Here is a 15,317-nt window from a genome sequence, read left to right on the forward strand (position 1 = left end):
AAGACTCTATGACCCGGGAAATGTGACAGAAGCTTTCATTTTGAGGTTTTCAAAACTAATCAAAATAAATACGTCGCGTGTGCCAGCAACAGCGTTCAGACCAGAATCTCCTGAAGCTGGCTTTTTAAGGGAGTTTCTAGCGTTTCTTAACGAGTGGGAGTCGCACTCTCATAGCTCCAAATACGGATTTTTGAGCAACAGCACTGCCGAGGGCCTGCGGGTTACCCTTCGCTGAACTCTGGACATTGCCAAGTACCTTAGCTCACAGTGCAGTTTCCGTTATCTTCTAACCTGTAGGCTGAGTCAGGACAAGTTGGAAAACTTGTTTGGGATTGTGCGACAATGCAACGGCTGCAACGATCACCCGACACCTACCCAATTCTTGGTCACTGTGAATGCACTGGCCTTTTATGGTGTAGCACAGCCACCAAAGACAGGAAACTGCAGCCCTGAAGTGATCAATTCACTAGTTGGACATTGCAATGTCAGGTCAAGCCAGGATAAGCCAAACCCCATAAATGCACTTGACTGCCTTGTTGATGATAGGAAGCTCGGTAACGTTGAAGCTGTTTTGGATTTTCTTCCACCTGAAGATCATAGCAGGTGTTTCACTCACCACAGCTCAAGCCGCCTAATACATTATGTTGCAGGCTATGTGGCTAGGAAAGTTGCCAGAAAAACCGCTTGTAGTACATGTAATGGGCTCTTGACAATAAGCAAGGAGCAGGGCCATTCAAATACCAATATTGACTTCATTAGACATTGTGATTATGGTGGTCTGCTATACCCCTCTTGTGGGCTTTCCGGTCTTGTAAGTGCTTTAGAAGAGTCATTTACCGTTTTCTTCAGTTCAAAGAAAATGAACGCAGAAAGCATGCAAGACTTTGCCATGTTCCTCCAAAGTGTTGACCTGCCAAAGTCAGGGTGTGACACATATCACAAAGAGCTGACACTGAGTATAGTGAAATTTTATGTACTTCTTCGTTTTCGATTCTATGCTAAGTCATTGAACAAGGAGCGCAGCTCCAAGAGACAACAGGCGAAACACCTGAAGCTGAGGCGATGTAATTGAGCAGCTTTCTTGACAGGTGGGGTTAGTAGTAATCGATAATTTCTGGGTTTCTACGTGGGAAACCACGATATTATTCTTTCAATAAGTTTGTGTCTCGTTGTGAAGATATTTTGGTTTAATCGAAAGGAGCAGCTGGGCGGAAAATTTTTTGAATTAGAAATAAAGTTCAGAATTATGTTTGTCTGTCGGTGCTTTCCTTGTGCGCGACCAGTCGCAAAAGTAGAAGCAACACGCAGATGCATTCACTTGAAGCTTCCCGACTGTTTAGCATGTGAAGCAATATAAAAGATATAAAACATGCATGACCGAACACAGACACTCATATGCATTAAATAGAGATGTTTAAGCTCTATGAGTTAATGTGTTAAAATTCATCCAATACCACTTGAAGGTATGTCACTGCTTAATAATATTCCTGAATTTAAAAAAAAGAACAGGCTCGACTGGTGAGAATGACAGCACTAAATTGTGATCGGGCGCTTCGCGAAAACGATGAAGTACATAAAATTTCACTATACTAAGTGTCAACTCTTTGTGATGTGTGTCACACCCTGACTTTGGCAGGTCAACACTTTGGAGGAACATAGCAAATTCTTGCATGCTTTCTGCATTCGTTTTCTTTGAACTGAAGAAAACGGTAAATGACTCTTCTAAAGCGCTTACAAGACCGGAAAGCCCAGAAGATGGGTATAGTGCCGTTATAGCAAGAAAACTGCTGCTGCCTGTGTGGAAGGGCTAGATTTCATGATTAGGTGGCGTTGCAGTGGTTATTAATTGCATAAACAGCCACACTTGCGCACAACTCGGAACGATACAAAAATCAGCCACGCAAACCACTCGCAAGGTATCACTGCGGCGAGCGTAGCGCTCCTGTGGTCAGTAACGCCCTCTGGTGGCGCGCAGTGCGGTCATCGTAAGAAGGACCCTCTTTCCGGCGCCGCACGACACACTTCCCCCTTCTAGTACACTGTAATTCAGATAACTCCCCGAGGAGATTCTACATCAATTTTTTTAGGTCCAAAAATTTTTAAAAAAAGGTAACTTGCTTTAGAACACAGCCCTGGAGGCTATGTTGGGGGCTACGGCAGGCACCAGGTAAGAGGCAGACTGCTTTAATTAGTTTGCTAATTAACTAAATATGTTAATTAACTTTTTATTTTTTATTTTAGGGGCTATGTTAAATTTGCAGAATTGGTAATCGTCCTCCAGACAGTTCACCAGGAAAAAGAAATTTCATTAACAAATTTTTAGGGCGCATTAGGAGACGACAAAAAAAAGTTACCCCGGCAAGCAGTTTCACACTGTATCACAGTGGCGGTGAGTGCATCTGATGCAGTTTGCTTTGCCCTGCGCTTTGCGTCAAATGGCTGACACCACCTGAGACCTAGACAGAGGGTCGCCAGTATCGTTGGCTGTTTCGCTTCGCTCTACATGCTGCCATTGCACTTGACAGTGAAGTTCACCATGCATCGATGGAGACCCAAAAATAAATCCATTCAGCGCGAACGTGCTTGCCGTGCACACTATGCAAACTACTTGAAACAGGCAAACCACGCTAAATGATGTGTAACGTACACGAAGAGGACGCTGATGCCCGCTGCTACCTGCGCAGCCGAGAAACTGACGAGCGAGTGTGCGTGTTCGGTTTGCAAACTTTACGCGGCACTTCACTTGAACAATCCAGGCAACATCGCGGTGTCGTACGATGGGTCGTGGATGACTCGTGACCATTCACCTCACATCGGTGTTGACACCATTATTGTGCTCTTCAAGGGGCTTGTTTTGGACTATGTTGTCCTCAGTAACTTCTGTGCCGGGTGTGAATCAGGCCCGAAGGAAGGTCTCATGAAAAGTAGAAGGATAGCCATTTGTGCCAGAAGAACACAGGAACGAAAGCGGCAAGATGGAGGCAGAGGCTGCGCTCATCTTGTTAAGGATGTCCCGGGAGCAACTGAACCTCCGGTACAGAACTGTGCTTTTGGATGGAGACAGCCAAACATGATTTGCAAGAAGACAACGTATACGGCTACATTCCCATTGAGAAAGAGGACTGCGTTGACGTAAAGAAGCGGATGGGATCTGCTCTGTGCAATTTGGTCGCCAAGTGCAAAAGCCCTGGCTTGAAGAGCCTCAGTGGAAAGGGCCGGCCTATGGGCGATCTCATTAATAGAGTTCTTACTTCAGCTGGGCCGTGAAGACGCACAAGCATGACGATGCCTTGCGTGATGGTCACATACTGTCACGTCACTTCAAGTGATGCAGTGGCCAGCCACACCTTTTGCCCAACAGAGCCCAACTCTTGGTGTCGGCCGAACGCTGCAGAGGCTAGGGGCGAGCCTGCACCAAAACATCCCCGCAGCTTGCGTCCTCAGGTCTGTAAGGCCCTGCTTCCTGTATATCGGAGACTTCCTGATAAAAAGTTGCTTCAGCGCTCTCTACGGGGCCAAACGCAGAACAGCAATGAGTGCTTGCACTCTATGATTTGGGCACTTGCACATGAGCGACGTGCGCCATTGTTGAGCATTGAAGCTGCGGTATGCCACATTCAGTGCATGTATGCTCCATTCTTTGCCGAACGGCGTCAGCAATGGCGGCAGCGGCGATACAACAGCTATCGTGTCTCCAGCTCATGTTTCCATTGTACTATGCGTATTTTATGGTACAACTTACATTGAAAACTTCAGTTATTTAAATATGCCACTTGCTCACGGCAGAAGGCCTAGAAGGATGAGGGTTATATTGCACTTGTGCATGCAACGCATGTGATCATGCTGCGTAGGCATTCTAACTGTCGCATCTGTCACACAGCAAATGCTGCGAATGTAATATTTATTATAGCAAACAATGTGCACAAAGCCCACACCATGGTGTTAGAATAGGCTAGGTGAAATGATGCCCCGCCTCTGCCACGCAGCCACCATGCGGAAAAAGAAGCGCCGCCTCTTTTTTTTCCACCAGCGCGCACTAGATGCCGCGAGGCTTTCAATTCCTAACCACGTGAGCTGCGTCCATGGAGGCAGCGTCGTTTACAAAGCTGCACAGATGACAACTGCTGTCAGTTTTTTCTTGGTTTGTGCTTATGTTTCATCACTGTTGATCGCACTTGTCAGTCTGATTTTTGGAGTAAGTAGTAGATCAAATGAATATGAGACAGGCGAGAAGGGTTATGTACTCTGCTTACAATTTGTGCACGGAGAAGGCGCCCCTTTTAGCTGCTCCGAAGGAAGAGGACCGCTTGAAAGTTTGGCGACTGGCTATTCCACGAAAGGATCGTGAGTTCGTGAGTTGCAAGCAACAGATTATGTTTGTGAAAAACATCTTGATGCGCTATATTTCACCAAATAGTAGGAAGCGCTATACAAAGGACATGTTCTTGTATGTGCGCCAAGGAGGGCTGCTTTGGCAGAAGACGCCTTCTCAACAATATTTCCAGGCTGCCCAAGCCACTTGACTGACCGTGAAGAAAAGAAAACCGCCTGCGAACCGTGTTTACCTTCCCACCAAGAAATGCCACCTTACTGACGGAGATTCATCAAGCTCTACTGCTGCCGTCGAGGAGTCATCGATGGATACTCGAGGCCCTGTCGAGCATCGCCAAAACGGACTCAGTTACCTGTGGCACCATCGCCTCCTACAGCGGTAGAAGCGTAGGCTGGACAAGGAAAAACAAAAGCAGCCGCTGCAATATTTTCGATTGGCCAGCAATCAAAAGGCTGATGTGATGATTTTTAGAAGAGTACAGTATGCAAAAAGAGATCTGTTGATAGTCTGAGAAAGAAAGTGGGCTCTTTGACATCCCAGCTTATGCCCTTTCGGGAAAAACTGTCAACAATGTCGGAAGAGTCCCTTGATGACAAGCTCGACAATTTGAACATTCCTGAAGGTGAAGCAACTGTTATTAAGGAATGTGTAGCAGCTGCAAAGTGCACCAGCAAGAAGAACTGGCGCTACAGCAAAGAGCGCTTTCGAAACTTGTCTAGTATTGTTTCGTGTTTTAAAAGGCTGACTGTTCTCTATTGTTCCGACACCTTTATGTTGTGTATGTGCTGTGCAGATAATTTGCACTATCCAATAAACAAAGTGAGTTTTCTTTTTTTGTTACTGTCCACTGCATTTGCCACCATTCTGCATTCTTTCATATTTGGCATGCCCATACAAATATTGGAGGATGCTTAAGGGCAACTGCAGCTCATATAACCACAATGTTTACCAGGAAACACTGGCAGCGAACGCTATGTACGAAGGCGAGCTTTCTCGCAGAAACGCCGCCTCTTGTGTGGGCCGATCATGGAGGTAGTGCGCAGACACGCCAAAAAATTACACCGTTTTCACGTTTCTGTTATTGTTTTGCACTTTTAATATTTCAGTCTGAGAAGATTTAAGATAAAAGGCATGCACTGTCGGTGTGTTTTGTTTCACGACATTTGTTTGTGGGTTGTCATTCTCGAAATTCGGAGGAATAACTTTGACAAGAATGTAAGACAAGGTATGATCAACTTTAGTAATAGAATGATATGGCAATATAACACGTATATACTGCATGTTATATAGCGAGGCCTGGCATATACATATACTTTAATATATATGGGAATTTTAGCTCACGGCACGCCGACATTGCATTTTCTGCTACACAGGGCTCTTAACGCTATAATGTTAATAGTTGTCTACATGGCAGATAGCGATGCAATTAATCCTCGAGCTATAACTAAATAGGTGATGTCAATACTGTGAATAAGATTGTCAATGCATCATTACACATTTGTTGCTATTCATTTATGTGAAAAAAAAAACAAGCACGTCACCTGCTTCAGAAAACAGCTTCTTTTTCATAGCCATCTGTCGCAAGCTGTTGCCAGCTTGACTGCATTCTTCCTTAACACGGGTGCATCTTAAAGCACTCTGCTTCATGCAGATGTGCACAGGATTAGTGAATACAGTACAAGCTCGTTGATTCGAACTTCAATAATTCGAATTTATGGATAATTCGAACTGTACTATTTGGTCCGGCCAAGCTCCATACAAGCCTATGTATAAAAAAGCCCGTTAATTCGCACGCAAGTTACGCCACAGATGATTCGAACTATGCGCCACCGTTCCGGCGGCTTGGCTAGTCACGGGATAGGGCGCGGCTGCCTAGTCACGAGGCTGCGTTGACCCGAAACGAAGAGAAGAACGGAGAGAGAAGGTAAAATCAGGTAAAACCAAAACGGCGCGGAGGCCAGAGGGCAGCGGCGGCTGCCTCCTCTCCTCTCCTTCCTACGTGACCTCCAAGATTTGGTTCTTTGAAATGCTGATCTCGGAGGCTTTGCAAATCTTGTGTAGCTGTTGAGTGACAGATGACGCGACCAGCATAAAAACACAGTGAATCAGGTGCGTCGTAGCTTTGCCCGCACTCGAGAACCGACGAATAGGAGCCTTCGCCAATGTATGTTTGACACCTTTGTCTCTGCAGTCTCCGTCTCGGACGTGCATCGTACGCCTCAGTTTTCAGCGTCGGAAGCACCTTCCAACGCGATTCTTTGTGGTGGTGTTAATCGTTAGGCCTCGGCTAATGTTTGCCGTGGTGGACTTTGGTGGTGTAGCTGCAACTTGAAGATGGCATGTGCCCGCTTAAAGAAACACGCCAGAACACTATAAAGGAAAAGTGACATCCTGAAGGAAGTGGACGCCGGACTCACGTCTAAGCAAGAAATTGCACAGAAGCACGCAATACCAAAAACCACTCTATCCATTTACATAAAATATAAGAGGGCTATTGATGGTGCCTTTGAGGAAGAAGTTGCCAGCGAAAGAAAGAGGTTGCGGCCCACAAAGCATCCCGACCTCGAGAAAGCGCTTCTCATTTGGATTAAGGAAATGCATGCGCAGGACATACCACGGAGAGGCCCCGTCACACTGGCGAAGGCAGCGGACTTTGCCCTGCAGCTGGGCTAAAACGACTTTGCTGCTTCAGATTGGTGGTTGCACCGTTTTCGCGAGCATTACAACCTTGTTTTTCGTGCTGTGTTGGGAGAAACGAAGACCGTGAATGTAGAAACATATGCAGTTTGGCACTCCGAGGTGCTTCAAGGCTACATGGAGAAGTATTCTCCGCAGGACATATTTAATGCCGATGAAACTGCCTTATTTATTTATTTATTTATTTATTTATTTATTATTTATTATTCATTCCCACATTCGCTCAGAGAGCATTACAGTGGGGGGGAAACAATACAAATGCAAAACAGTAGTAATTAAGGTTACATAACAAAAAGAACACGGTGACGAATAATACAGTACAGGCAGCATAACTATCTCCAAATCAAAAGAAAGAAAAAAGAAAGAAAAGGACTATATATACATATATACACATACATGTGCACATATACATATATAAACACACATACGCACTTACACACTCTCATAAATATATATAGTAGGCCAGCAAACGCAAGAAAAAAAAATACCATCAAAACACACAAACTGATCACATGGCAAGCAGTTCACTGTAAAAGTCTGAATTTGATGTTTTAGAAACGGTGTCCTCAGGCAGAGCATTCCATTCATTGATGGTTTTGGGGAAAAAAGAATATTTTAACAAGTTCGTTCTTGACTTTATTGGCCTTACTTTTAATGTGTGTTCACGGCGATGGGATATGTAATGTGGGTTAAGCATGTATTTTGATTTATTAATGCCAAATTGCTGCCCGCCAACCCCATCACGTATAAAGCAGACAAGTGCACGGGAGGGAAAAGAAGTAAAGAAAGAATAATCAGTGGCGTAGCCAAGGGGGGGGTTGGGGGGGTTCAAACCCCCCCCGAAATTTTTTGCCCCCCCCCCCCCCACTAACCCACCCTTTTCTCTCGCCGCTTCGCACTGACATATTTCAAGAAACCGGTGCTACTTTCACACTTTCATTCCTGGGCGCTTCTGTTTGGGTTGGGAATTTACGGCGAATCATGTCTGCATATGGAAAAAAACTGTCACGGTGTTTGTCAAGGCCTTGACACTCTGTGAGGTTTTGGGCGCGAATGTGGCGGCCGCATTCTGAAACAACAAATGCGCAACAAATGAAGCAAGAAATGCGGCAGCCGCATTTTAGATGAAGGCGAAAATGCTCGAGGCCCGTTTACTTAAATTTAGGTGCACGTTAAAGTCCCCAGGTGGTCGAAATTTCCGGTATACATTTCCGCCGCTTCCATTCAGGTGCCGGTTAGGCCGCGTTCGCGTAGGAACTTGGTCTCGAAGCTGTCGGAAGCGGCAAAATCTTGCAAAAATCCGCCCGACTAGGCGGCAAAACAGGCAGAAAAACAGGCAGCGAGCCAAATTGGTCTCGGACCGATTTTTTCGCCATGGAGAAGTGGAAACGCGGCGGAAAGTCGTTCTGCTCGACCGGAAGCTACACTAGCATGTAAACTTCCGGTCGTAACATTGAACATGGCACCAAAAGTGTAGGCTGTAATGCTGATCGACGCGATCAAGAACCACCCCTTTCTCTACGACAAGAGTGGCACTCAAACGTACTGTCAGCAATACTCGCGATAGTATTCAACGTCGCGCGACAGGAGGTGCGGCAACGAAGCCTTGGCGTGACCCAACTTCTTACACTTTTGCAAAGCCAGGCAAACCCACCACTGCCGTTTCCGAGGTTTTCTTGTCTTCCGTTTATTCATTGTCCATTTCTAGAAAACAAGTAGGTAGAAGTATAAAAGCCATTTCTTCTTCCACTTCCATGGAAGACAATATTTAGGCAGATTCCTCGTTGGCGCTCCATAATTCTCCTCGCACGTGCACGGTATGTTGCAGAAGTCGCGGGGTGCTTTTCTCGTCGCGACGATAGATTGGGAGCGTAGGTCTCACGTAGGACGCACAGGCTTCGGCGAGCCTCAACACAAGGGCCAGCCGGGGTTTTAGCTTTGGTGTTCCCGTTGCCGCTTTCGTGTCCTGGAGGCTCCGAAAATAATAGGAAATGATTAAATATTATTACAACTTGTAAATAAAAGCTATTAAAGAAATATAATCACGCCTAGGCGCCAACCTGTGACACAGCGCTACCGCGCCCGTGTGAGGAGAATTACAGAACACCAACGAGGAACTTACCGAAGGTCGAAGATGACACGCGAAATTGCGCAAGATTATCACTTTTGATGACGGTTGGGTCAGTGAATGAACATACCGCTCGAAATAATGCGATATTGAGCGCCACCACGCCGACAAGCGTACGCAGACTAGATGGATGTGGACGAAAACGGCAGCGCGGCCGCGGTGGTAGCAAAACAAATGTGAACTTGGACATGCGCGGAAAAGATTTTCCGGCCGCTTTGGCCTCTCCACCCGCTTGCCGCTTCCCAAATGCGAACGTAGCCATAGTCTGCAGCGCAAAACGTCTCTCGTTTGCGATTGCGCCCCTACGGCAGGCTGGTAGTTACTGTTGTGTTGCTGAATCCCAAACCAGCAATTACGAAAGGCTGGTAGTGCTGTTGTGTTGTGGAATCCCAAACCAGCAATGTACACACGAAAGGGTTGATGCCAGCAGTGAAATTCCACCGACTCGCAACAGAATGCACGAAACAGACAGCCGACAAGCATGGATTACTGCTGTGCGCAGTACAGCGTAAGTAAACTCTTGTTGCAGGCGCTCACAGTTCTCGTCGGAGTTCACGCGTCCTGAGAAATTGATTATGTGCACTATGCACTGAACAAGACCGGAGTTCATTCCTGCATCACTAGTACACCAATCAGTCGAGATTCTGTGAGGTACAAGGCCACTTCCTGTTTGCACCGGCCTAAGTGAAGCAGAAATGGCTCGCACGCACTACTTAAAATGCGTACACATGCCATAACTATGCAGTGCGGTGAAATATTCTGTACAATTCTGAATCTGTTGACGTAAAGGCAAATGACGGCTGCACGCTCGCACACAGCGGAAGACACAGCGGCCCATGCACTTGCCGCAAGAAATGCAAGGCGACGAAAGCTTCGTAAAAAAAAGCATTACTCGTTTATGCGCGTATTTAAGTTTTCTAGCGCAAAGACTGCAGCGAACAAGCTATTGCTATGGGAGTAGGTATAGCCTGGTAACACGTGCATTTTCACATGTATAGCCGTCCTTGACCTGTGAAACGCACTTCGCCCCGACGAGGACGACGCCATCTACGCTTAACGGAGATTAACAATTAATGATGTCTTCTCCGATCGGGCGGGTCGTCTCAATGATGCGTTTTCAAAGACTGGTCCACTCAGTGGCGCGATGAGAGACGGTTGCTCCAAACTCCCACTGTACCTGTCGTACTTACTGTATTTTACTGAGCTTACATTACTTTTTACTTAATTTCTTCACAAGCACACAGTGCCACACACACACGCGAGGGGGGGGGGGGTCCCATGTCTTTGATATACATGCATAGAGTGTGCTTAAACTACCGATACTTATTATCGATCACGTCACGTAGTGGAAAGCAGACGCTTGCCCCCCCCCCCCTCCGGTCGGGCCGATGAACCCCCCCCCCGAAAAAAATTTCTGGCTACGCCCCTGAGAATAATAACTGTGATGGTTGCAGCGAACATGACCGGGACTGAGAAGTTGCCGCCATTCGCGATTGGCAAATCAAGAAGTCCTCGTTGCTTCAAGCACGTCCGGTCCCTCCCACCAGACTATGCAGCCAACAAAAAGGCCTGGATGACGAGGGAATTGTTCGCACAGTGGCTAGCAAATATCGACAAGAAGTTTGAACACTGTGGCCGTAAAGTCCTGCTTCTTGTAGACAACTGTTCGGCTCATAAGGTCGCGGTTGAGACAAAGGCCCTTGAGCTGGCCTTCCTTGCAGCAACACAACAGCGGCGCTCCATCCCATGGATCAGGGTATCATCAAAAATTTTTAATCATTTTATCGGTGCCACATGTTGGAACGAATTATTTTATGCAACAACCACCAAGTGACGCTCCTAAGTGCGCTACACATGCTTGTGCGTGCTTGGGAGCAAGCAACAGTGGTTACGATATGAAATTGCAATTGCCACTGCGTATTTGGCACGCAAGCTCTGCAAGCTAATGAGCCACCTGCGCTCGAACATGGCGTCACCGCCCCCATGGCGGACGTGTTGGAAGACGTCTGCTTTACGGGCAACGTCGAGGTGGATGCACGTGCAGTGGTGTGTGGTGCGCTCACAGATGAAGAAGTAATTTCTCAGGTAAGAAGCTCAGAACCTGTCACTGCCAGTGATGAGGAGGAGGAGGACGAAGCATCCGGTGCGGCTCTCTGCTGCAGAAGTCGTGGCCGGATTGAATGCCGCCCATCTCTTCTTCAGTTTTGAAGAAGAGGAGGCCTTCCGCCACATTCACTCGTTAGAGCAAGCAGTGCTGGCTCTCGCCTTCAAGAAAAAAAGGCAGACCGCAATCACCGAATTTTTCAAAAAATAAATTGTTGACATGCCCTACTGCTTCCCAATCGCAGTGTACTGTTGTTCTTCGCTTTCGTTAGTTCGAACTTTCGTTAATTCGAACTGAGGCGGCTTCTCCTTGCAGTTCAAGTTAATGAGCTTTTACTGTACATACTAATTTCGTGTCAACAAGTTCTGCCACAACGAACTTTTTCGCATGTCCCGTGAATTTCATTGCAGAGGGACTCGGCTATAGCAGTGATTCACTTACCTCATTTGGTGCTCAAGGACAGGGGCAAGTGTTTTTTCAGTGTGGGGCTGCGGCGACGGCAGCAGAGAGCAGACGTGCCTCGCATGGGCTCCGCAGATTTCACTAATTGCACCGGGTTAATTGACTTTAATCGACTGGATTTCAACTCCACCGTGTCCGTGAACATCTCTGGACTCTGTTGACACCATTTTTGGCCCGGTTTACCAAGTGAGTTCCGAATTTTCGCGTTTACCGGTGAGCGCGGAGCTAGGCCTAATTGGCCTCGCCTAGGCTTAGCTCGAGTACGGCCGCGGCGCACAGCTGCGTCGGCCGCCCGGAGGCGCCGGCACCCTCGGCTGCCCGCCGCGCTCGGCTCCCCGACTCCGAAGATGGTCTCGGCATCATCACAACTCAACGCTGCAGTGACCCACAACCGTTTTGCGGCCCTCGCCATGGAAGACATGGAACTTGGCGCCGACGAGAGCAACAACACCACCGCGCCGTCGAGGACGACGGAGGTACTCAACAACGCTGGCCGCACCGCCGTTGCGGTCCAAGGCAGCGACTTGAACCCGAGAGACACCGCTGGTTGGAAATTTACTGCAACGAAGCAAGTAAGTCAAATTCAACTCCAGCCTCAGGCTAGCAAGGACACTCAAAACAAGTCAACCTCGCAATTCAGCGAAAGTCAGGCAAAGAAGATCGTAGCAAGGGTTACCAAATCGTCGCGTCTACCGGTAAACTTACCGAAAGAGGAGCAGAAAATCATTATGAGACCAAGAGGAGGGCTCTGCCTCGCAAGGCTCGAGGTCGACGTCGTCCTATCAGCGGTAATTACAGCAGCGAGCGTTGCCAAAACCGAGGCCATGGAAGACACCATTTGCACGAATCCTACGCAAAATATCATCGTGGTAAGCACACCAGATGAAGAGCGGGCAAACAAGTATGCAACCGTGCGCTCCCTGTTCATCGGGGGCAAAAACTACGAAACGTACGCCTACCGCACCGCCCCGCACGGAACGGCAAAAGGGGTTATCAGAGGCATAGCGCTAGATGCTACAGACGAAGAAATACAGAATGACATTGTGCACCCAGCCAACCCAACAGCGCTGGAAGCACACAGGATCGGAAGCACAGCGTCAGTGGTAATTTTATTTCAAGGAACCAAGGTTCCGAGGAGTGTCAAGTACGGCCCGTGCAGAGTTCCCTGCGGACTCTACAAGCAACATTACGATGTATGTAGAACGTGTGGGAGGGTTGCACATCGTGCCGATGTGTGTCCCACGCCGGAGATCAAGATTTGTTTCGCGTGCGGCGCACCGAATCCAGCACCCGATCACGCCGGGCAATGCAAGCCATGTTGCAAGCTATGCGGCGGAGCGCATGCCACGGGAACGGAGGGCTGCACACGCAAATATAAGGTGCCCTTTGTCGTCACCCAGCGCAGATGGGAGAAAAAGAACAATGAAAGGTCAACACTATCACAAGCGGACTTCCCGGACTTGCCCCCGCCTTCGCGAGGACAATGGAAACAACAACAAGAAAAGCAGGGCGAAAGGCCTGGAATTCAGAGAGGGCGGAGCCTTTTGAGGAAAAGAGATAAAAGCTGAGGCCGCTCTGCGAACCAGGGAATTACCACACAAGAGAAGATGAACCTCAACCAGGGAAGGCAACCACCAGCGCGGCAGCTCAACTTGGCCCAAGCCACAAGACACCAAGGAATGGCTCACACTAACTCTGCACAAGACCAAATCAACAGAGCGCTGCGGCAAGAGAACGAGCAACTGAAGAGGAGCTTGGCCGAACTGAACGCCAGGCTTAACTCGTTCATCAATGCGCAGAACAGTCAAGCACCGAAACAAAGGGAGCACTCATCCCAGCAGCCAAAGGTACAGGAAGCAGCCCCGCAACCCCCGGCACCGAACCCACCAGTACCCGAGGAAGAAAAGGACAACATCGAAATGGAAGAGCAACCATGCGCGGAAAATAACACCGAACCCGAAACGGGAGAGGCAGACAGGTCTTGCGGACCGGCACCAAAGAGAAGGGCACTCGAGGGAGCCCGAGAAAGGCGAATCAACATGAGACCGGACAGACTCGAGGAAAGGCAAGACCAACGGGAGGCGAAAATAGACCGCCTGGACCAGAGGGACGGAGCACTCGAGCAAAGAGTCGGAGCACTTGAGCAGAAGGTAGACACATTTGAGCAAAAGGTTGACGCACTCGACCGCAAGATAGACGTGATCATCCAAGCACTTGTTGCAGCAGGAATTATCCCACAACCAGCACTGAACCTAACAACCCATAATGGATAACGCACCAAAGAAAAATCAAGGCAACCACCAAGCACGGAAACAACAAAGCGGGAAACTCACAATATGGCAGTGGAACGCTGATGGCTTTCAAAAGAAGAAGGCACAGCTCCAACAATACATACTACAAGCAGAAGACGCACCGGACGTCATCATCGTACAAGAGACACTCTGCAGCGAAACACCAACACTACCAGGGTACAGATCATTTGCGAAACCCCCCCCCCCCCTAGCGCCCAGGAAACGGGATCAAAGAAGGGAAGGGGAGTCTGCACCCTGGTAAAGAAAGGACTTATCGTAGTAGAACACGATCTCATGCCACGGAGTGCTATCGAACACGTGGCAACTGAGATCGTGGTCGGTAAACGCAAGAAGCGCACGAGCATCATGATAGTTAATCTATACAGTAACCCAAGACAACGCAAGCAAAAGTTCAAGGCACTCATCCAGAAGACGAAGCAGATCGCGGGGGATAACATCAACATCATCGCGGGAGACTTCAACGCGCAACACAAGCTCTGGGGTTACCCCGAAATCAACGAAAAAGGAAAACACCTGCTGGACGACATGACAGAAATGGGCTACCAACTAATTAATGATTTGGAGACCACAACACGGAACGCACTAACGTCAACGCAACGGGACACAAACCCGGACCTGACATTTCTGGGCGAAACTACAAGACCACTCAGGGCAAAATGGAGGAATACCGAAGAAACACTGGGAAGTGATCACAAGATCCTCGAGATAGTGATCCCCTTTCGAGGCAACATCAAAGAAAGCAGACAACAACACATCGTGGACTGGCATGACTACAACAGAAATTAGAAGCCAACGGCCCGGAAACCATAGAAGACATCGAGGCGTGGGCAAACCTGCTCAACGGCACGATCCAGAGCGCAACGCAAACGGTTAATGCCGAGGCAGAAGGCGTGCAAATCGATAGCCGCCTAGCCCACCTAATGGAGGCCCGAAGCTCACTCAAAAAGCGCTGGAAACAACAACGCCATAACAGGAAACTGAGGAAAAGAATCGCACAACTCAACGTGGAAATCGAAAAACACAGCAAGGTGGTCTGCCGGCAGCAGTGGCACGCCGTGTGCCAAGAAGCAGACGGCCAGCTGCACAAGGGAAAGACCTGGAAATTACTACGGCACCTGTTGGACGAACAACACACCAAGGGAACGCAACAATACATCCTCAACAGAACCCTACACAAGGCAGTCATGGAAATGGGAGAAGAAGAGGTAAAGAAACGCCTCAACAACAAATACCTCCCGGAGACACCGACGGATCCGTTGCCGATATACACCGGCACGGACA

General features: G+C 48.3%; 1 protein-coding gene across 2 annotated transcripts in view; it reads right to left on the reverse strand.

The window, feature by feature from the left end:
- Nucleotides 1–15,317, reverse strand: part of LOC119465120 (ufm1-specific protease 1) — a 67,335-nt gene that overhangs the window by 23,162 nt on the left and 28,856 nt on the right. Inside the window, exon 5 of one of the 2 annotated variants that reach the window (XM_049655591.1) lies at nt 5,731–7,073. The exons of the other annotated variant lie outside the window; for it this stretch is intronic. Within the exon in view, the coding sequence (XP_049511548.1) occupies nt 7,054–7,073 (20 nt within the window). The 3' untranslated portion in view covers nt 5,731–7,053. Of the gene's footprint in view, nt 1–5,730; nt 7,074–15,317 lie in introns of those variants that run through there. 2 annotated transcript variants of the gene reach the window in all.

The sequence above is a fragment of the Dermacentor silvarum genome, chromosome 9, assembly GCF_013339745.2.
Source record: "Dermacentor silvarum isolate Dsil-2018 chromosome 9, BIME_Dsil_1.4, whole genome shotgun sequence".
Taxonomy (NCBI): domain Eukaryota; kingdom Metazoa; phylum Arthropoda; class Arachnida; order Ixodida; family Ixodidae; genus Dermacentor; species Dermacentor silvarum.